The sequence below is a fragment of the Microtus pennsylvanicus genome, chromosome 3, assembly GCF_037038515.1.
Source record: "Microtus pennsylvanicus isolate mMicPen1 chromosome 3, mMicPen1.hap1, whole genome shotgun sequence".
Taxonomy (NCBI): Eukaryota; Metazoa; Chordata; class Mammalia; order Rodentia; family Cricetidae; genus Microtus; species Microtus pennsylvanicus.
The window spans coordinates 13,928,530-13,950,874 of NC_134581.1; the positions used below are offsets into that span (position 1 = coordinate 13,928,530).

Sequence of the window (22,345 nt, forward strand, 5' to 3'; positions counted from 1 at the left end):
TTCAATTTCTCTCTCTCTCTCTCCCTTCCCTTTCCCTCCCCCTCCCTTTTTCTCCTGAGCCATGCCAGCCACCATGCTCCCTGCATGATGATCATGGACTAAGCCTCCGAAACTAAAAGCAAGCCCCCAATTAAATATTTTTATTTATTTAAGGGTTGGTTTTTGTTTTTTGAGACAAGGTTTCTCAGTCCTGTGTTCAAGGCCAGCCAGAGTTCCAGGATATCCAGAGCTACATGGAGAGACCTTGTCTCAAACTGTCCCTCAACACACACACACACACACACACACACACACACACACACACACACACACACACACACTGGTTCCAAGAACTGTCTGGTGGGTGGCTACACCTGCCCTGGTCTCCAGGAACACAAGTCAGCACGTATGGCCTTGGAGTCTGGCTCAATTATCCACAGCCTGTTCTAGGCCTCAAATATCCTCATCTCCTCTCCAAGCCCATTTTCTCACTGGACTTCAAGATGGAAATGAAACATAAAAGAGACAACTCCAGGAAGCCTGGTGTGGGAACCATCTTTATTCTAGTCTCAGCCTGGATGGCTGCCATTCAGGACAGCTTCCTGACTGCTCACTCCACCTGCAGTGGCTCTTAAAGGCACAGCCACCAAAACTGGGCAGGTGAGGCTGAAGTTCCATTCTGCTGGTTTCCCGCAGCCTCTCTCAGCAGAAGCGGCTGTGTTCACTGAGCAGAGTCCTGGGGAACAAAGGCACCCACTCCTCCCAGCACCATTCAGTCCTCGGGCCACAGTGGAGCTGTGCGGCCTGAAGAGCTTGTCAAAGGCCCGATGCCCATTCCTGCCCAGCTGCTTTGTCTTCCACATCAAAACCATCCAAAGTCACTCAGTTGTCCCCAACCAGGTCACAGAATAGCAGGAGACATTCCCTTGGCAAAAAAGGACACATTTTTATCCTGTATCTTGTATTGGTAAGTGAGGCTTCGATCCCGCTGGGTTGTGGGCTGTGCCGGCCTCCTCCAGAGGATCCTCAGCTGCGGAGAGGAGAAGAATGAAGAAAGGTGGGCAGCAGCCAAGGACCCGCTCCACCAGGAATCCCACTGGGCCTCCTGGTGACCTCCCATTGAGGTTGCTATGATAGCTCAGGCAAATACGTCATATGGTAATAGGACCAACATTTACAATAAACACTACCAGCCAACAGAAAAATCAAGGTCGCCTCTCCATTACAGCAGCTGTGTTTGCTTCTCACAGAGAAGTAAAGGATGAAAAAGTCCTCCAAAGAAGAGCAGTAGTTTGTGTATTTCCCTTCTGTGAGTTTTCCCCTCCCCTCCTCTGTCCTCCCTTCTACTGTCCTCGTTCAGTCCTGCCCCCCAGACTGGATTTCTCTACATAGCCCTGCTATCCTGGAACTCACACTGTAGACCAGGCTGGTCTTGAACTCTTAGAGTTCATCCTCCCTCTGTCTCCCAAGTGCACGCCAAGGGTTTAAAGGCGTGCGCCACCACCACCCAGCTCTGTAGTAATTTTGAGACAACTGTGCTATGTAGACCAGGCTGGCCACAAATTCATGGGGAGCTTACTGCTTCTGCTTCCAGAGTGCTGGCATGTGTCACCATACCCCTTCCTCCTTCCTTTTTTATTTTATTTATTTTGGTTTTTCAAGACAAGGTTTCTCAGTGTAACAGCCCTAACTGTCCTGGAACTCACTCTTGAAGACCAGGCTGGTTTCTAACTCACAGAGAACCTGCCTCTGCTTCCCAAGTGCTGGAATTAAAGGTGTGTGCCACCACTGCCTGGCTTATTTTATTTTTTAGTGCTAGAGTTTGAACTTGGGGCCCTATACATGCTAGTCAAGTGCTCTAACACTAAGCTATACGTACATCACTAACCACTCTTTAAATTTTTTTTAAAAATTGTTACTTTTATTTTATGTGTATAAGCGTGTGTTTAGCTGCATGTGTACTAGGTGAGTGTCGGTGCCCATGGAGGCCAGAGGTGGGGTATTAGATCCCCTGGAACTGGAGTTACAGATGGTTGGAAGCCACTAGGTAGTGTTGGGAACTAAACCTGGGTCTCCTGGAAGAGCAGCGAGTGCTCATAACTGCTGAGCCATCTCTCCAGTCCCTTGGTCTTTGTTCTAGGCATGGCTTTGTGCTTGTCAGCTGGACTGACTTGGGAAATCAGCACATTAGAATCTGGACATTCTACAAGCCTCAGGAAAGACACTTACAGTTGATGCTCCAGCTGACTGAAATGCTTGGGGAAGGCTGAGAGAGACCGCAGCTGCCCAGTCAGCTACCCTTTGCCCAAGCTGCACCACAAGTGCTCCAACATAGCATGCCTGGGCTCAACCTGCCAGACTTGCCGAGATTCTCAACAATGCCTCCCCTGCACCCGAGTGAAGAGTGGTCAGTGTGAAATAAACTGGAAGCTGAGGAGGAAGCTCCAGGAATCATCCTGACAACGAAGTGTAAAGGCACAGCTTCCAAGAGCCCCGTGAGAAGCCGGGCGGTGGTGGCGCACGTCTTTAATCCCAGCACTCAAGAGGCAGAGGCAGAGGCAGGTGGATCTCTGTGAGTTCAAAGCCAGCTTGATCTACAAGTCTGAGTTCCAGGACAGTTAGGACTGTCACACAGAGAAACTCTGTCTTGAAAAATAAAAAAAAATAAAAAAAATAAAAAAAAAAAAGGAATACCACGAGAGGGGCAGAAACCAGCTTCCCACCAAACATTCTAGTGGTGACAACTGCGGGGGCAGGAGATGTCTGGCCCACAAGTATGGCCACTTTAAGATTCTGTTGTTGTTGCTGTTTAAAATTGTTTTTAAAGACAGACTTACTATGTAACTCTGGCTAACCCAGAGCTCAATATGTAGAAAAGGGTGGTCTCAAGCTCACAGAAATCTGCCTGCTTCTGCCTCCCAAGTGCTGAATTTATTTTTTACTTTTGTTTTTGTTGTTATTGTTTTGTTTTTTGAGAAAAGATTTTTGTTTTTTGTTTTAATGTTGTTCTGGCTGGTCTGGGTCACACTATATAGGCCAAATTGGCCTTGAACTCATAGACATCCACCTGCCTCAGCCTCAGGTGTGTGCCACCATAAATTTACTTTTGATTATGTATATGTGTGAGTGTCCTCACGCGGGAATGTGCATGAGAGTGCAGATATCTGCACAGGCCAGAAAAAGGTGTCAGGTTGTCTGGAGCTGGAGTTATAGGCGGCTGTGACTGCCGGCTGTGCATGCTAGGAACTGAACTCCAGTCAGTGCAGACTCTGCTCTTGGGGGGCTGGAGAGATGGCTCAGTGGTTGGGAGCATTGCCTGCTCTTCCAAGGGTCCTGAGTTCAATTCCCGGCGGCCACATGGTGGCTCACAACCATCTGTGGGGAGGTCTGGCGCCCTCTTCTGGCCTTCAGGCGTGCAGACGGAGTGTTGTATACATAATAAATAAATATTAAAAAAAAAAGAGCCGGGCGTTGGTGGCGCATGCCTTTAATCCCAGCACTCGGGAGGCAGAGGCAGGCGGATCTCTGTGAGTTCGAGGCCAGCCTGGTCTACAAGAGCTAGTTCCAGGACAGGAACCAAAAGCTACGGAGAAACCCTGTCTCGAAAAATCCAAAAAAAAAAAAAAAAAAAAAAAAAAAGAAAGAAAGAAACTGCTCTTGGATCTTAAGTTCTGAGTATTTCTCAAGCCCAATCTAAAGTTTTATACTTATTTATTTGTGGTGTGTGTGTGTCTCCCTTCACTGTGTGGATTCCCAAATCCCACCCAGGATGTCAGGCTCGGCAGCAAGCACCTTTACCTGCTCTGCCATCTTGCCAGCCCTCGTGTCTCTATTTTTTTTTTAAATTTATTTATTTATTATGTATACAATATTCTGTTGTGTATATGTCTGCAGGCCAGAAGAGGGCACCAGACCTCACTACAGATGGTTGTGAGCCACCATGTGGTTGCTGGGAATTGAACTCGGAACCTTTGGAAGAGCAGGCAATGCTTTTAACCACTGAGCCATCTCTCCAGCCCCCCCTACCCTCCCCCGCCCCGTGTCTCTATTTTTAAAGGAGCTGTGTTGAGCAGAAAAAGCGAATCCTGCTACAGTATGGCAGCGGAATCCTGCTATTATTTGATAGTGCAGCTGAAGTCCCTAGTAACTGTTTCCTTTTTAGAACACTGCTTTGGCCGCAAATGAGACCGCCAGGAAAAGTGTTTCTTGCTCCAGGAGTCTCTATATCACCCGGTGCAGGGCACTGACTGGCATTCAGGAAACTCCGGACTTCCAAGGTTATCTCCTACCCACGGCAGCCCACGGCTCAGCCTGTGTACCTGTCCATGCACATCCTTACAGAACCCAGTGGCCAGGCCCTCAGCCCGCAGGATCAGGTGGCTTTGATGACTAAGACCATTCAGCAGGACGTCATTCTCCTCATCCTCAGCATCTCTGTCATCATGCACAAGGGCGACCACATTCCCCTGCATCAGACACAAGATGGAAATCTGTTTCTTATCAGGGTACCAGGTATTCAGTGTCTCTACCCCTAGTCTCTGAATATCCTCTCAGATCACACACACAGCCTTGAGCCCTCGCCCCCTCCTCCCACTACAACAGCTTCTTCACAAGAAAGACCTCTGAATGGCTCCAGGACCCTAGTTCCAATCATCTACTGCACACTTTCATCAGCAAGGCCAACCTACACCTCCAACTCAATTCATCTGAAAGCAAGCCCATCCTAGGAGCTCAGTCTCTTCCTGAGTATCATGCCACCAGGGACTAGTAAGATGGCTCAGCACTGACCATTAATCCTGATGATCTGAGTTCATCCCAGACCTCAAATGGTGGAAAGTTGTCTCTGGCATGTTCATGTCCCCACTAACAAAATAAGTTGGTTTTGTTTTTTATTTTGGAATTTTTTTCAGGTGGGAAAGAAGGGGTTTATACAGTGTTTTTCTGTTGTCCTGAAACTCGCTCTATAGAGTTCTATATAGGCTGTATAGTTCTAGATAGCTCTATACAGCTTTATATAGGCTGGCCTTAAACTCAGGGACCCACCTACCTCTGCCTCTCAAGAACTGGGAGAAAGGCATGCACCACCACCACCAAGCCAAATTAAGTTTTGTTTTGTTTTTCGAAACAGGGTTTCTCTGTATAATAGCTCTAGCTGTCTTAGAACTAGCTCTGTGGACCATGCTGGTCTCAAAATTAGAGATCTGCTTGCTGCTGCCTCCGAGTGCTGGCATTAAAGGCGTGAGCCACCACTTAAGTATTTTTAAATTAAAAATTAAGTAGCTTAAAAAATTGTATTTGATTGCCACCATTCTGCCATGCACCATTCAGCCAATCCACAGCTCCCAAGAACTCACCATATACCAGATAATACAGGACCAAAAAGAGATCTGGGCCCTGGAGCTAGGAAAATGCTGATAAGCTAGGGTGACAAGACCACAAGAAATAGGCATTGGGCAGAGATCTCAATGGGCAGACAGGGAGGACACATGTGACCTGACTCCTGATGGCTAAGCAAAATTAGCCAATCAGAAATGAGGGGGTCTACCCCAACAAAAGGAGAGTTTTGAGTATACAGTTCAGTGGTAGAGTGCTTGCCTAGCATGCTTGAAGCCCTAGATTTGACCTTGACACCATACAGGAGAAAAACAACAGGGTGGAATTGTGGGTGCAGCTTAATTTAGCACAAGTTCAGCAAGTGCAAGGTCCTGAGTTCAATTCCCAGGGACTACTAAAAACTAAACCACAGGGGCTGGACAAAGGTAAAGTGCTCGTTGTGAAAGAATGAGGACCTGAGCTGGACCCCAGCAAACACACAGGATCAAGTGTGAGCTAGGTGCGGAGGCCCACACCTGTTATTCTAGCACCCAAAACGCAGAGGCAGCCTGGTCTACACAGTGAGTTCCCAAGACAGCCAGGGCTAAATAGTAAGACCTTATTTTTAAAGGGAATGGGATGAAGTGGGGTGAGGTGGGGTAGGGTAGGGTGGGATAGAGGGATGATTTAGTAGGTTAAGAGCACTAATTGCTCTTCCTGAGGATCCACATGGTGGCCCATAACTGTCCGTGGCTCAGGTCCCAAGGGATCCAGTGCTCTCTTCCAGCCTCCATGGACACCAGGCTATTCGTATACAAAAAGAATTTTAGAAAGTTAAGGTATGAGGGCAAGGGATAGCTCAGCAGTATATAACTGGCTGGGTGGTGGCGGTGTTAGCCTGGTCTACAGAGCCAGTTCCAGGACAACCAATGCCACATAAAGAAACAAACAACAACAACAACAAAAAGTGTGTAACTACTTTTGCAGAAGACCCCAGTTCGGTTCCCAGCACCCACGTCAGGCAGCTCACAACTGCTTGTAACTCCAGCTCCAGGGGATCCTGTGCCCTCCTCTGGCCTTTGAGGTCATCTATATTCACATATGCACACACACAAATAAAAAATAAAAGAACCTTTTAAAGATGCAGGTGTGAGGTCAGTGTGATGTGCACATGTGTTTCCAGAACTTGAGAGGTGGCAGGAAGAATATCAGAAGTCCAAGTTCAGTCAGCCTGTCTGGACTATATGAGATCCTGCCTCAAAAAAAGCCAGGCATGGCAGCGCACATGTAACCATGGCTCTACAGAGTATGAGGAATGTGGAAATGGGAATCCCTGTCTGGCCAAATAGATGATCTCCAAGTCCCTTGCCCTTCCGTCCTTCTATGATGACGCTCAACACACCACTCCCTCTCTGCATTGACCTGTAGTCAAGATAGTCTCAGCAGTTCCTAGAACACAGCTTCCAGGCAGGACTGTGCATGCAGTCACATGACTGGCCACACCCCTGCTAGTTCACTTAACTTCCCTCTGTCACTGTTCTACACTCTGAGTCTGGCCTTTCCACACAATGTCCACACATTCCTATAGGCCCAGTCATCGCTCACTGAACAGTGGCTGTTGTGGGCCCGGCACCGCAGTAGACACCAAGCCTCACTCCATTGAACGTCTGGTTTTCGTTTGCTCCTGAGACATGGTTTTGCTCCACAGTCCTGGCTGGCCTGGAGCTTCAAGACTGAGGATTATAGACATAGGCCATGTTTGGCCTCTCACTCAACTGCCTCCTTTTCTTCTTACAGTTTTTTTATTAGCCTGTGGGGGTTGTGTGAGAGGGTATGGCACATACACTATGCAAGCAGTTTTGTGAAGTGTGCTGATGTGGGAGTGTCATATATCAATTTGTTGATTCCTTTGGCTAAGCAATAAAGAAACTGCTAGGCCCATTTGATAGGCCCACCCTTAGGTGGGTGGAGTAAACAGAACAGAACGCCCAGAGGAAGAGGAAGTGAGGTCAGACTCCATAGCTCTTCTCTCCGGAGCAGACGCCTTCAGAGAGACGCCATGCTACCTGCTCCAGGGAAGACGCACGCCATGCCCCAGCTCCGACCCAGGATGGACTTAGGCTAGAATCTTCCCGGTAAGCGCACCTAGGGGCGCTACACAGATGATTAGAAATGGGCTAAATTAATATGTGAGAATTAGCCAGTAAGGGCTAGAGCTAAGGGCCAAAGCAGTGTTTAAATGAATACAGTGTCTGTGTAATTATTTGGGGCATAAGCTAGCCGGGCAGGGCAGGCGGCTGGGGTTTTGGGGACTCAACTCCATAGCCCCACCGCCGCTCCCCTTATTACCACAGATGACGCCCAGACGTGTGGCTAACTAAACCCACTTAAAAAACCTGAGAAGGCTTAAAAATAAGGGAGAGAGCATTTAACACAGATTTTTGCTGTTTGTTGGTGGCGTGCTATAGCCCCACCGCCGCTCCCCTTATTACCACAGATGGCGCCCAACGTGGGGCTCGAACCCACGACCCTGAGATTAAGAGTCTCATGCTCTACCGACTGAGCTAGCCGGGCAGGGCAGGCGGCTGGGGTTTTGGGGACTCAACTCCATAGCCCCACCGCCGCTCCCCTTATTACCACAGTGTGCTCTCTCCTTCCACCTTTATGTGGGTTCTGGGGCTCAAATTTAGGTCACTAGGCTTCTGCCTGGCCTCAAACTCACAATCCTTCTCCCACAACCTCCCAAGTGCTGGGATTACAGATCTGTGACACCATGTTTACAAAAAGCTGCATTTTACCTTTTCAAACTTCATGTACCATAGGGTAGCTGGAACTTACTATGTAGCTGAAGGGGAGTTTGAACTAGTGATCCTCCTGCCTCTGCCTCCCAAGTGCTGAGGTACAGTCAGAAACCACCATGCCTAGTTTATACAGTGCTATTGATCAAACCCAGGGCTTCCTGCAACGCAAGCACACTACCAACTGAGCTATAGCCCCAGCCCACTTCACCACTGTTAAAGGGATTCAGCGAAAGGTTCTAGATCCCAGAACCCAGGAGGAAAGCAAACATAATGGAGTTTGCAGTCATTACTTTAACTGATCTTCAAAACTCTCTACTAAGGAAGGACCCACAGGGCACTCAGGCAAGGACGAAGCACTGCCCTACAGTGCTGGGTCAACCTTTAATTTTGAGGAATTTATTATTTAGCAATGCAGGATAGGTGAAATAAAGAATTTCTGGGTCTGCCAAAGGAAAGCTAATCTCGAAGCAAACAGACAGAGAAAGCACAGCACACAAGTCTGGGTTCTCAGAGGCCAAGCAGAACAGCAACGGCAGCCCCTCGATACCTTCCATTTGCAGCAAACCGTGGCCCTGCAGTACTGCATGAAGTCCAGCACAGCGACCGCCCCCAGGCCCAGGCTCAGCAGCACACTGAGGTTGTCCACCAACAGCACTGGGTACTTCCACGGAGTCTCCCCACTGTCCACGGGCTTCAGGGTGTCCTGTACAAACTCATACAGTGTCTGGAGGTTTCCTGCGCTGGCCTCTCTAGAGACACAGGGGAAAAAGTCACCAGAGCTCACTCAATGGATGCTTTATTTTATTTTGAGACTGTCTCATGAACCCCAGGCTGGCCTTGAACTCACTATGTAGTGACCTTGATTTTCTCATCTTCCTCTTTCCACTCCTGAGGACCCCTGGCTTTACACGGAGCTGGGTCACACACAGGGCTCTCCGCGCACTAAGGAAACACTGTCAACCTAACTACAGCCCCAGTCCTTCTCTTCTCCTCATAGAGTGTCACTGTAGAACTGACCTGGAGTGCACTATCCTATTGTCTACCTCCCAAGTGCTAGGATTATGGGCATGTGCCACCATGACTGGCTCTACAGATGTTTATCTGTGACAAAGTAGCACCAAGGAAGGCTGGAGGAGGCAAGGAACTGGAAAAGAACACACACACACACACAGACACGAGTAAGTTTTACTTTACTCCAGTTCAAGTATTTTCTGAGGCCTATGGGGTACAAAGGTAAAATTTAGGAGCTACAAAAAAATGAACAAAAATTGGGGCCCTGAAGAGATATCACAGAAACCTGGCATGGTGATTCATGCCTACCCCAACTACTATAGAAGCAGGACAACAGCAGCCTGGGGAAGACTGTGGACTGTCTCATAAGAGGGATGTAAAGTAAAAGAGAACCATACATACAGCGCCCCCCCCCCCCCAGAGCTATGGCACCTAGAAGAGTAAGTCAGATGGGGCAAGCCGGAGAGGCGTCCCAGGAGACCCTGAGGTGCTGGAGGAAGTGACACAGCATTTCAGGTGTCTTGGGGAGGAGTGGCAGTCTACAGGCTGCTGGTATACGTGTTTCTGACACATAGGGACCAACCCACCTCCACCTTCCCCAGGGATGTTGCAAGCAGTCATTTCCCGGCAGTGGGAGGAGGAATGGAGCATAGTGCCCAGGGCGACCACCCTCTCTCTTGGCACTGGGCTAGCCTCACTCCTAAGGAGAACAGCTCCCTACACACTGGGATCAGGTATAACAAGCCCCTGCAGCCGGAGGATAAATCCAAGGTCAGGGTGCAAGGGAAGATGTCACACATGCGCGTGTGCTCATATGCACGCATACATGCACACACAGAGCATTCTAGCCACTGCGTAAGGGTCTATCTGAAAGAGCAGGGCAGTGGGGACTCCTTTGTGAAAGAAAAAAAAACAGCAGCCAAATCAGGGCTGATGTTGAGAAGGGTTGAAAAGCTCAGCACAGCCAGTTAGACCTGTGATGGTGAAAACTAAACGAGAAGGCAACAGTTTTCGGTTGTTAGAATCACATCAGAGATCTTTAGACTTGCAGGTCACTCCTTCTGCCTCAGCTACCCACTCTGTTGCTAGAAAGCCGAACAGCCAGGGACAATAGGCTAACAAACAAATATGGCTATGTTCCAATAAAATTGTATTTATCAATACTGGTCACTAGCCCATAACCCTTAGTTTCTACATAAGGGCACAAAAAAGCAAAGGAGTCGCACTAGGGGCCTGAGTCACCACAGAGAAACAGCAAAGCCTTTCACTGTGCCACACTCACTGTGAATGACGCTTGCTATAGCTCTGGGGACCACTCCTGCCTTCCCACACACAGCTGCCCCATCTGGTCCCACCGACCAGCTGTGCGGTCTGACCTGAGAAACTGCAGGGGTTGAGGCTCCTCCGGAGTGTGGAAGAAGATGTCCACTGTGGACTTGAGGCCCTCCAGGAAGACAAGCTGCCCGCTTTCCCGTGCTGTTGTCAGGTTGACACCCTAAATGGGACGAGAAATGGAGTGAAGTGCTGTGCCCTGCGGGGAACCTTTAAGAGAAACTACACACCAGCTAATCAGAGGGTAGGAGACATCCCAAACCCGCTCAGTGCTCCCGCCGTCCCTGTCTGCTCTCAGATGCTCACGACAAGGATTCGTGTATCCCAAGCAGATCCTGACTTACAATGTTGTATACAAGATAACCTTGAATTTTTTTTTAAATTTATTTTGTTTTTTTTCTGAGACAGGGTTTCTCTGTGTAACCCTGGCTATCCTGGAACACGTTCTGTAGACCTGGATGGTCTCAAACTCACAGGGATTTACCTGCCTCTGCCTCCCGAGTGCTGGGATTAAAGATGTGCACCACCAAGTCTGGCTTTCTTTCTCTCTTTCCTTCCAGGTTTATTTTCATGTTTTAATTGCGTGTATGTGACTGGCATGCAAGTGCGGGGCCTCAGAGATTATGAGCTGCCTGACAGGGATGCTGGGAGCCGAACTCAGGTCCTCTGCAACAGCACTAAGTGCTCTTAGCCACTATTCCATCTCTGCAGTCCCAGCCCTGAACTTTCAATCCCTCTGCCTCTACTTCCTGAGTTCTGGGATAACAGGTATACGCTACCAGTTTACAAGGTGCTGAGGATTGAAACTCAGGCTTGGTGCATGCTAGGAGAAACAACCTTGGTTTTCGAGACAGGGTTTTCTCTGGGGGACAGTCCTGACTGTCCTGGAAATCACTCTGTAGGTCAGGCTGGCCTCAAACTCACAGAGATCCACCTGCCTCTACCTCCCAGGGGCGGGGATTAAGGGCTACCACTGCCCGGCTTTTTTTTTTTTTTTTAAACAGGGTCTTACAATGCAGTCCTGACTGGAATGGAACTCACTATGTAGACTAGACTGGGCTTGAATTTACAGAGCTCCTTCTGCCTCTGACTCTCTAGTGCTGGGATTAGAATCATAGGCTACCACATTCAGCTAGGCAAGAAAACCTTAACTGGCCACATCCAATGAAGGGTTTGATTGACTATCATCTACAAACACTAGGTCTGATTCTATATGTTTCCTACAAAGCATGCCCAGATTTTGCTTTAATCCTTTAGATAAGGGGTTCAGGGTCCCAAGATTTCCTTTGTCCTAGGTTCTCCACTAGAGAAAGTGAAAAGCCCAGCCTTAGCCTGTGTGTAGCACATGCTCTTACACAGGGATGTCACCAGAGAGGGCTGCAATACTTACCAGCTTCTGCCCCACAATATTATAGTGGCTGAAGGACTGGACGAGTGCCACAAAGCATACTTTACAATTGGCTAGAAAACAAAATACATTGACTTCTTAAACAAATCCTCTGCTTACGACCAGACAGGAATAATTCATTCTTCTGGAGACGGAAGCAGTGAGGGAGGTCTGGGCAGCACCCAGAGACCTTGTGCCCTGAGATGATAGTGCCTGATTTCAGTCTGCGATGCACCTCCCCACTTGTCTCATTAGGGTTTCCACTGCTGTGAAGAGACATCATGACCATGGCACTTTTCTTCCCCCAAGACAGGGTTTCTCTGTAGCTTTAGAGCCTGTCCCAGAACTAGCTCTGTAGACCAGGTTGGCCCCGAACTCACCACGCACTCTTATAAAGAAAACTCATTGCGGCTGGCTAGCAGTTTCAGAAGTTTAGGCCACTATTGTGGCGGGAAGCAAGGCAGCATGTAAGCAGACATGGTGCTGAGAATTCTTGTGACTCTTGATTCACAAGCAACCAAGAGTAAACTGTGTCCCACACTGTATGGCTTGGGCATATATGAGACCTCAAAGCCTGCCGCCTCAGGAGGTGACACACTCCCTTCAACAAGGCCACACCTCCTAATAGCGCCACTCCCTACAGATCAAGCTTTCAAACAGGGTCACACCTATTCAAACCACCACACTCCTCTTTATTTTGAGCTAGAGTCTTAATGCTGGTCTTCAACTCCCTATATAACCCAGGATGACCTTGAACTCTATTTTTGCTTTCTTTTGGTTTTTAAAGACAGGGTCTCACTATGTAGCTATAGTTGTCCTGGAACTATCTACATAGACCAGGCTGGCCCCAAACTCACAGAGATTCACCGGCCTCTGCCTCCCCAAGTGCTGGGAAAGGCATGCGACACTACTACTCAGTTCTATTTATGTTTTAATATTATGTATAGGATGTTTGACCTGAATGCATGCTTGTATGCACTAAGTATGTCTGGTGTCCTTATTGACTAGAAGAGGGCAACAGATGCCCTAGAACTGAAGTTACACACTTGTGAGTGATTATGTGGGCGCTGGAAGTAAAACCTGGATTCCCTGGAAAACCAGCCCATACTTTTAACACTAAACCATTTCCCCAGGTCAACCTTGAACTCTTAATTCTCTGGCCTCTAACTCCTGAATGCTTGGATTAGTAGCTTGAGCTACCGCACTTGGTTTATATGGTGCTGGGAATTCAACTCCAGGCTTCACATATATTAAGCAAACTGTCTATAAACTGAGCTACAACCCCAACTCCCTAAGATGCATAAAAAATTCCTGTTGTATGTCTGCATGATGTGTATAAGCATAGAAGTCAGAGAACAGTTTTGAGGAGTTCGTTCTCTCCTTCCAAACCTTCACACGGGTCCAAACATTGAAGCCAGGGTGCAAACTTGTGGAACAAGTACTTTTACTTACGGAACCATCTTACCAAGCCAAAATGTACTTTATTCCTTTTGTTTTCTAGTACTGGGGATTAAGCCCAGTACTACTGCTAAATTACATCTCCATACTTTGCTTGGTTATTTACTTATCTATCTATCTATCTATCTATCTATCTATCTATCTATCTATCTATCTATCTATCTATCTGTGGGCTGTATACATGTCCAGGGTGGATACAGAAGACAGAAGAGAGCGTGTGGGAATTATTCTTCCCTCCCACCACGTGGGCCCTAGGGATTGAGCTCAGGAGGTCATCAGGCCATGCATTTACTAACTGAGTTATCACCCTGGCTCTGAAGCACGTGTGTGTGTGTGCATGTGTGGAGGTCAAAGATCAGCATCAGGTGGCCTGCTCAGCTGTTCCCATCTCATTTTTGGAGACAGGGTCTCTCACTGGATCTGGAGCTCACTGACTGGCTAGGCTGGACGGTTGCTGAGCTTCCAGGATCTGCCCCACTCTTCTCCTGTCCTCCCACCCCCACCCCCAGTGCTATGCTTACAGATCTGCACCACACACAGCTTTGATGGAAGTTCTGGAGAATGGGACTCAGGTCCTTGGGTGGCAGGCATTTTACCAAATGTACTATTTCCATAGCGCCTAGGTACTTAATTTTATTCTCTTGTAAATTGTGTCTCTTCTCCAATTTTGTTGTGTATACAGGAATACAATGGATAAAAAGTGTCATATGACAAGGTATTAAATTCTAAGAAACTTCAGCTACTTAACTGAGCTGTATTCATTCTAATAATTTATCCATAAACTATTTTGTTTTTCTATGATATAGAATAGAAAAATCACATCATATGAAAAAACAAAATTACTTCAAAGCTGTAAACGAGTACAGCAAGGCATACTACAGGTTTACCCCATATCATGGCCGGCAAGTGCATCCTCAGGGAGCAGCCAACAGTGAACGGGTGTTGTGCTGGGGACGTAGCTAAGCTGACAATGTGCTTACCTAGCATCCATGAAGCAGTGAGCTGGACGCCCAGCACTGAATAAAACCAGGCATGGGGGACACATCTGTAATTCTAGGACTTTCAAGGTGGAGAAAGGAGGAACTGAAATTCTGGGTCAACCTCTGCTATATAGCAAGTCAAAGCCTAGCCTGGGCTACAGGAGACTAAGATTCACAATAATACCTCCACAAGGCCGGGGGGGTGGTGGCACAGGCCTTTAATCCCAACACTTAGGAGGCAGAGGAAGGTGGATCTCTGTGAGTTCAAGGCCAGCCTGGTCTACAAGAGTGAGTTCCAGGACAGGCTCCATAACAGAAGAGGGCACCAGATCTCACTATAGATAGTTATGAGTTACCATGTGGTAGCTGGGAATTGAACTCAGGACCTCTGGAAGAGCAGCCAGTGCTCATAACCTCTGAGCCATCTCTCTAGCCCCTGGGTTTCCTTTTCTTGTGTTTGTTTGTTTGCTTATTTGGGACGAATTTCTCTACACGGCCCTGGCTGTCCTGCCTCCCAAGAACTAGTTCTAAAAGCATGTGCCACCATGTCCAGCTAAACCATTACTAATTTTTGTTTTATTTGAAGTCACAGATAGTTATGAGCCCATTATTGGGTGCTAGGAATCAAACCTGGGTCCTCTGAGAGAGTAGCCAGTGATCTTAACCTCCAAGCCATCTCTGCAGACCTGAGTTTCCTTTTCTATAGCATCAGGGAGCTGCCTACCTTTGAGGTAGAAGGAAAGGAAATGATGCACAAGGAAGCTGCCGTCGGTCTTGGCATCACAGAGCAGAGTCAGTTTCCCCTGAAAGTTAAAAACGTACGTAAATCAGACCCACTGTGAGAGGTTCGTCCCCGCAGAAAATCAAGACAATTACGGACATTTCTACTTGTTAGTGCTAATGCTATATATATATACTCAATTAACCCAAAAATAAATAAACGTCAGAGTGGAGGAGATGGCTCAGTGGGTAAATCACTCACTGTGTGATAATGAGGACCTCAGTTCAAATCCTCAGAACTTGAGTAAAAGTCACTACCAGGAGTGAGCATCTGTAAGCTCAGTGCTTCTACAGAGAGACAGAAGGCAAAGACAGAAAACCTCTAGAAGCTCTTGGTCCAGCTAATGTATGCAGTGAACAACCATCTCAAAACAAAGTAAGAGGACTGACCGCCACGCCCACACCAGGGCATGTGTGTGTGCAACCTTATCCACATACACAAAAGTGGGAACACGTATGCACGCAAAGATCAAAAACTGAAAAAAAAAATCAGGGCTGGAGAGATGACTTACAAGGGAATACACTGCTCTGCAGGGACCAGGTTTGGTTCCTAGTACCAGCATCAGGCAACTGACAACTGCCTGTAACTCCAGCTCCAGGAGGGTCTAACAATCTTCTAGTTTCTACAGACCGCACTCATCCACAGATATGTGCGAATATACATAGTTAAAAATAATAAACATAAGGAGCTGGAGAGATGGCTCAGAGGTTAAGAGCACTGACTGCTCTTCCAAAGGTCCTGAGTAAAATTCCCAGCAACCACATGGATGGTGGCTCACAACCATCTATGAGATCTGGTGCCCTCTTCTGGCATGCGAGCATGCATGGAAGGAATGTTATATACATAATAAATAAATAAATCTTAAAAAAAAATAAACATAAGATCTTAAAAAAATCAATTATTAGCTGGGCAATGGTGGCGCACGCCTTTAATCCCAGCACTCGGGAGGCAGAGGCAGGCGGATCTCTGTGAGTTCGAGACCAGCCTGGTCTATAAGAGCTAGTTCCAGGACAGGCTCCAAAGCCACAGCGAAACCCTGTCTCGAAAAACCAAAAAAAAAAAAAAAAAAAGCAGAGGCTGGAGGATCTCTGAGTTCAAGGCTAGCCTGGTTTGGACATTCAAGGCTACACAGAGAAACCCAGTCTCAAAAAAACAAAAAACAAAAACAAGCAAAAAAAAAAAAGTCCCAGCAGTGTGTAGCTACCCGCTGGAGCCTTTTCTACTTCTGTGAGTAGCAACAGCAGGATCAAAGGGTGTCCGTCACACATCACCTCAATGCTGTGTCAACTTTAGGCAAATGTGTCTAATGTCTCTAGGTTTCAGTTGCCCCACACACACACAGACAAAATGCCAAATCATACTTCCGGGCCTTAAGTACCTGACCCACCCATTTCCTGTTGTCACTGTGGACCTGGGAAATACCCTAGCAATTCACAAAGTAGCCAGAGCTAACTGGAGGCTTGGACAGTCAAGAACTGTTGGGCAAATAAAGTCGACAAGGATCATTTAAGGACTTTCCACACGTGATATGTTCACTGCCAATTATAGAATAAGACACATATAATCCTGGCAGAGGTAACCTCTACGTGAAAATGTGAAAGACATTGAGGTTCCGTGGAGAGTGCACAGCCTGAGGAAAATGGAGTGGAAGGACTTTGCTGAATGCTTTGTGCAAACAGATGTTGAACTGTTGTTGACAGTTCTTAGACAGCATCAGGGGGGCTGGAGAGCACTGCTCTTCCAGAGGTCCTAGGTTCAATTCCCAGCAACCACATGGTGGCTCACAACCATTCCAAAATGAGATCTGGTGCCTTCTTCTGGCCTTCAGGCATACAATGTAGAATATTGTATACATAATAAATAAATCTTTAAAGAAAAAAAAAAGGACACCATCAGCAACTTGAATGTTCCACGGTGGAGGGAGACTCAGGTAAGAGGCTCCTCTCGAACCCGCACTGCAACCACCTCTGGGCGCCAGAGTGGCACGGAGGACACGGTCCCAGGGGATGGAAACGGCGTACAAGGACGCTAAGCACACGCAAGATGACTCAGTCGCCAATCTTACGGAGGCCCAAGCAGTCAACCTCGGTCCTGGCGAGCCCTCTCCAGACTACAACTCCCAGATGCCCTGGGTTTACGGCAGCCGCGCCAGCCCCACGGCGCGGCTTTCCGGTTGCAATCTTCCCGCACGCTCCCGGGACACGCCCCCTTCTGGGCCGCCCGACATCTTACCTGCTCAGTCTTGTCTGGGGTGGTGCTGAGAAGGTTATTGAGTTCCGGGAACATTGTGAACTGGGGTGAGGAATTAGGGCTCTACAGAGAGAGAGCATGAAGACAGAAGAACAACACCCGCCGAGGCCTTGCTCGCGCGTGAGAAAGTGCGCACGCGTGATCCCTCTCCCCGCATCAGCCAATCAGGTTTGAATTTGTGATGCTGCTGCGCAAGCGCGTGATCACGTGTCCCGGTGATGCCGCGCCGTAGAGCAATCACTAGTCTAGCAATGGGCTATGCTGTGGCTTCGGTAGTGGCCTTTTCCCCTACGTCTTAGCGGAAGAGGGCGAGCTTCCTCCTTTCTTTGGGCAGGCTTCCCTGCAGCTCCGGGTCTCGGTCTCTCCACATGGTTTCCTCGTGTGTTGCACACAAGCTTGGGCTAGATCCTTATAGGGAAGATGCTGGCATGACCTTCACAGAAAGCGGGAAATCAAAACTTACTAGCACAAAACTATGTCCTGAAAGTTCTCTATATAAAAGCAAAAGACGACGGGTTAAAGAGATGGCTTGTTGCTCTTCCGGAGGGCCAGGCTTTGGGTCTCAGCACCCATATTGGATTACTCAGCCTTTAACTCCCACTCCAGGGGATCCGATGCCATCTTCTGGCCTCTGCAGCACACACACCCCCCGCACACACACACACAACATGCAAAAATTTTAAGAGGACTCCACAGATTTCAGAGAACCCTGATTTGATTCCCGCTGGCCACATAAGTTCTGTAACTCCAGTTCCAGGGAATCGGATACCTCTTCTGGCCTCCCAGGGCATCAGACATAAAAATGGTGCGTTCAGTCAAAACATTCCTATGCATAGTTTTGTTTCTGATTTTGTTTTGTTTTGCTTTTTTTTTAAATGTGAGGCCCTCTCTTTCAAAAAAAAAAAAGCTAGGGAATAAGATATTATAAATCTGAGGACATGCACTTGCCTAACATGTGGGAAACCCTGCGTTTCAGCCCCATTACAGCAAAAACAACATAAAAAACTTGCCGACACCTGTGACTAGCACTCTTTTTTTTCCCCTAGGTTCGAAGACACCACTGTGTTTATTTTGAAAGACCCCCAAGGTGGGCTGCCTTTCAGTCTGGGGAGACCCTCCCAAGGAACAGCGAAACCACTCGTGCGGATGCAAACAGCAAGAGGTTTATTCAGATACACAGGTACCTGGGGCGTCTTAGTCGCTCGGAGGACTAGTGCGCCTTCAGGTTGGAGCAGTGGGTTTTTTTATAGGGTAGGGAAGCAGAAGCGCTATTACAGAAGCGAGAAGCATAGTTACAGGGTTCTGATTGGGCAATTTGAATAAGGCTCGGGTTCAAACTGAGTACAGTTCTGTGGTTTCCAAGAAATCAGATATGCATGCTGACTCGGCCCATCTAGGGTACAAACTGTTCTTCTGGACCCCAAGTCCCCTGCTGGCAGTCCAGATGGTCGACCATAGATATCTTGTCTGGCTCAACCGCCCTTGCCCCCAAGTTGACCAACGCCCTTATCTCTAAATTGAACTCCCCTGTCCTAGCTTTCCGTTATGTTGCTCAAAAATTCAAGCCTTGTAAAATAGCGTTATTGCTGCTGCTAACTTATTGCTGCTAGGTGGGGGTCTTTCAATTTAAAACAGTAAGGAAACATACGAGGTTAGCATGGGCTTATTCTGATTCTGTAGGGAAGATGTGGAAGAGGGTGGCGAGGCTGGCTCTGTCCAGCACCGAGGAGGCGAACAGGCGTTAGTAGAACACACTTTCTGTGTGGCCCTCTCTCCGGAACCGGGTCCAGCTCCGTGCGCATCAGATCGACTGCTTTTTTTGTGTCAGTGGATTATGGGATTGTCATATAGTCTTGGCAGAGATCTGATGAACTTGCTGAGTTCTAGTGCTGAGCAGAGCACCCTCCCAACGTGTGTGCGCCTTCTGAAGTGCTTTCTTGTCTTTCTTTCTTGTTTCTTTTTTTGGTTTTTCATGATAGGGTTTCTCTGTGTAGCTCTGACTGTTCTGGATCTCACTCTGAAGACCGGGCTGGTTTCAAATTCACAGAGATCTGCCTACCTCAGTCTCCTGAGTGCTGGGATAAAAGACATACGCCAACACTGCCCAGTTCAGGGAAGCATTTTCTTTTAAACTTATATTTGAAATTTACGCTGTGTTCCTTCTCTGTTTTTAGCTTTCTAAGTACTATAGAGAAACGTCTGAAATAGGTGACTAGCACTCTTGAGGCAGAGGCTGGATCTCTGGGTTCCAGCCTGGTCTACAAAGCAAGTTCCAGGACAACCACGGCTACACAGTGAAATGCTGTATCAAGAAAACCCAAAACCCAACCAACCAACCAAAAAGAATAAAAATAATGGAATATATACATAAACATATATGCATGTAACAACATTGAGAAAAGAGGTCGTCAGTGTGAAAGAGCAAGGGGAGATATATGGAAGGTTTGGAGAGAGGAAAGGGAAGATGATGTGATTATATTACAATCTCAAAAGAAATAATTAGGAATAAAAAATAAATATAAAAACGTCCTTTCTCACTAGGTGGTGGTGGTGCACGCCTTTGATCCCAGCAATCGAGGGGCAGAAGCAGGCAGATCTCTGAGTTCGAGACCTCAAATCAGGTACCAGAACAGCCAGAGCGGTTACACGGAGACACTGTAATGGTCTGCTCTGTGTCTTTTTTTGTTTTTTTAAATTTTTCGAGACAGGGTTTCTCTGTAGCTTTGGAGCCTGTCCTGGCACTAGCTCTTGTAGACCAGGCTGGCCTAGAACTCACAGAGATCCGCCTGCCTCTGCCTCCCGAGTGCTGGGATTAAATGCGTGTGCCATCACTGCCCTGCTGCTTTGTCCCTTTAAGAGACAAGCCACGCCCACTCCCTCCCAGTTCTCCAAGGCAAGCTGATCTTAAGCTTTCCACCTGAGTCCCTTTATTTTTCATCTCTCCCCCTGAAGAGGCAGCTTTTGCCTTCTCCATTCTCCCCATTTCTCCCCTTCCTTTTCTGTCTCTGTTTCTCTCTGCTCTTTCCCCTTCTTTCCTTACCCCTCTCCCCTTCCCTTCCATAACCCACTAAATAAATATCCAACCTCACTCTGGATGGCATGCCTATCCACTTGTCTCTCCTCCACCACGTGGCTCCCTGCCTGGGACCAGCCACATTCAGAGACCTGCGGCTGGTCTCATGTTGTGTGCATCTGTCTGTCTCTCATGGGACTTGCTGCCCCTCATGGCCCACTGCAGGCATTTGGGAACTGCACTGTTCCTTAACTGCTTTTGGACCCGCTGCCCACTGCCGCTGCTTGGAGACCTGCAACTTTTCTGCCGCTGAAGCCACTCAAGACCCCGCAGCATTTTACTTAATCCATTATAGACACCCTATCTTGAAAAACAAGAAACAAAAACAAACAAAACAAAAAAAGAAGAAGAAAAGCAAAAATGCCCATTCTCTGTAGGTACTATAGAGGAAACCAAAAGATGGATACAGGGTTTTAAAGTAGTTGTCAGAGTTGGCCTCACTAAGAAATTGTAGTTGGGGCTGGAGAGATGCCTCAGCAGTTAAGAGCACTGGCTGGGCGGTGGTGGCGCACGCCTTTAATTCCAGCACTTGGGAGGCAGAGGCAGGCGGATCTCTGTGAGTTTGAGACCAGCCTGGTCTACAAGAGCTAGTTCCAGGACAGGCTCCAAAACCACAGAGAAACCCTGTCTCGAAAAACCAAAAGAAAAAAAAAGGGGGGGCTGGAGAGATGGCTCAGTGGTTAAGAACATTGACTGTTCTTCCAGAGGTCCTGAGTTCAATTCCCAGCAACCACGTGGTGGCTCACAACCATCTGTAATGAGATCTGGTGCCCTCTTCTGGGGTGCAGGTATGCACACAGGCAGAACACTGTATACATAATAAATAAATAAATCTTTTTTTTTTTTTTTTTTTTTGGTTTTTCGAGACAGGGTTTCTCTGTGGCTTTGGAGCCTGTCCTGGAACTAGCTCTTGTAGACCAGGCTGGTCTCGAACTCACAGAGATCCGCCTGCCTCTGCCTCCCGAGTGCTGGGATTAAAGGCGTGCGCCACCACCGCCCGGCAATAAATAAATCTTTAAAAAAAAAAAGCAGTTAAGAGCACTGGCTACTCTTCCAAAGGACCCAGGTTCAATTGCCACCATCCACATAGCAGCTCACAATTGTGTAATTCCAGTTCCAGGTGATTGGATGTCCTCTCCTAGCCTTTTTAGGCACTAGGCATGCACATGGTGAAAAGATGTTTACATAAGCAAAGCACCCATACATATTATTAAAAATATTCCTAAAAAATGAGCCTCTCGCCGGGCGGTGGTGGCGCACACCTTTAATCCCAGCACTCGGGAGGCAGAGGCAGACGAATCTCTGTGAGTTCGAGACCAGCCTGGTCTACAAGAGCTAGTTCCAGGACAGGCTCCAAAACCACAAAGAAACCCTGTCTCGAAAAAAAAAAAAAGAGCCTCTCCGCCAACACAATCCCAGTCAGGCCAAATCAGACCAAATTAAAAGTTATCCAGGTTTAATTGGACATCTGTGCTCTTGGGTGACCCTGCGGGGGAAACAGAAAGCAGACAGGACCACCAAAGAGGAAGAGGGAAGACCACGTGTTTATTTTCTGGGGAGCAGTTTAAATAGCCTGTGGGAATGGTCTTGACCTTTCCTGGGGAGGGGTCAAGGTTTAGCAGGCTTCCTTGAACTTCCTTGGGGAGATGGGCTTCCAAAGATGAATGCTGGGGGGGCTAGGATTACACATATATTCTTTTTCCTTGAGACAAAGTCTCTGTAGCACTCGCTATCCTGAAACTTGCTAGGTAAACCAGGCTGGCCACCAAATCAGATATCTGCCTGCCTCTGCCTCCTTGGTGCAGGAATGAAAGGTATGCACCACTTTATTTTTTTTTTTTTTTTTGGTTTTTCGAGACAGGGTTTCTCTGTGGTTTTGGAGCCTGTCCTGGAACTAGCTCTTGTAGACCAGGCTGGTCTCGAACTCACAGAGATCCGCCTGCCTCTGCCTCCCAAGTGCTGGGATTAAAGGCGTGCGCC

The 22,345-nt window shown here is 47.8% G+C and overlaps 1 protein-coding gene across 1 annotated transcript; it reads right to left on the reverse strand.

The window, feature by feature from the left end:
- Positions 1 to 518: 518 nt before the first annotated feature.
- Elp6 (elongator acetyltransferase complex subunit 6) lies at positions 519 to 17,439 on the reverse strand. The gene is made up of 7 exons (XM_075964450.1): positions 17,275 to 17,439; positions 14,986 to 15,064; positions 11,827 to 11,897; positions 10,481 to 10,599; positions 8,641 to 8,842; positions 4,299 to 4,445; positions 519 to 1,009 (listed from the first exon to the last, which is right to left on the reverse strand). The coding sequence occupies exons 1-7, from the start codon at positions 17,326 to 17,328 to the stop codon at positions 881 to 883; spliced, it is 801 nt and encodes a 266-aa protein (XP_075820565.1). The 5' UTR covers positions 17,329 to 17,439; the 3' UTR covers positions 519 to 880.
- Positions 17,440 to 22,345: the final 4,906 nt, after the last annotated feature.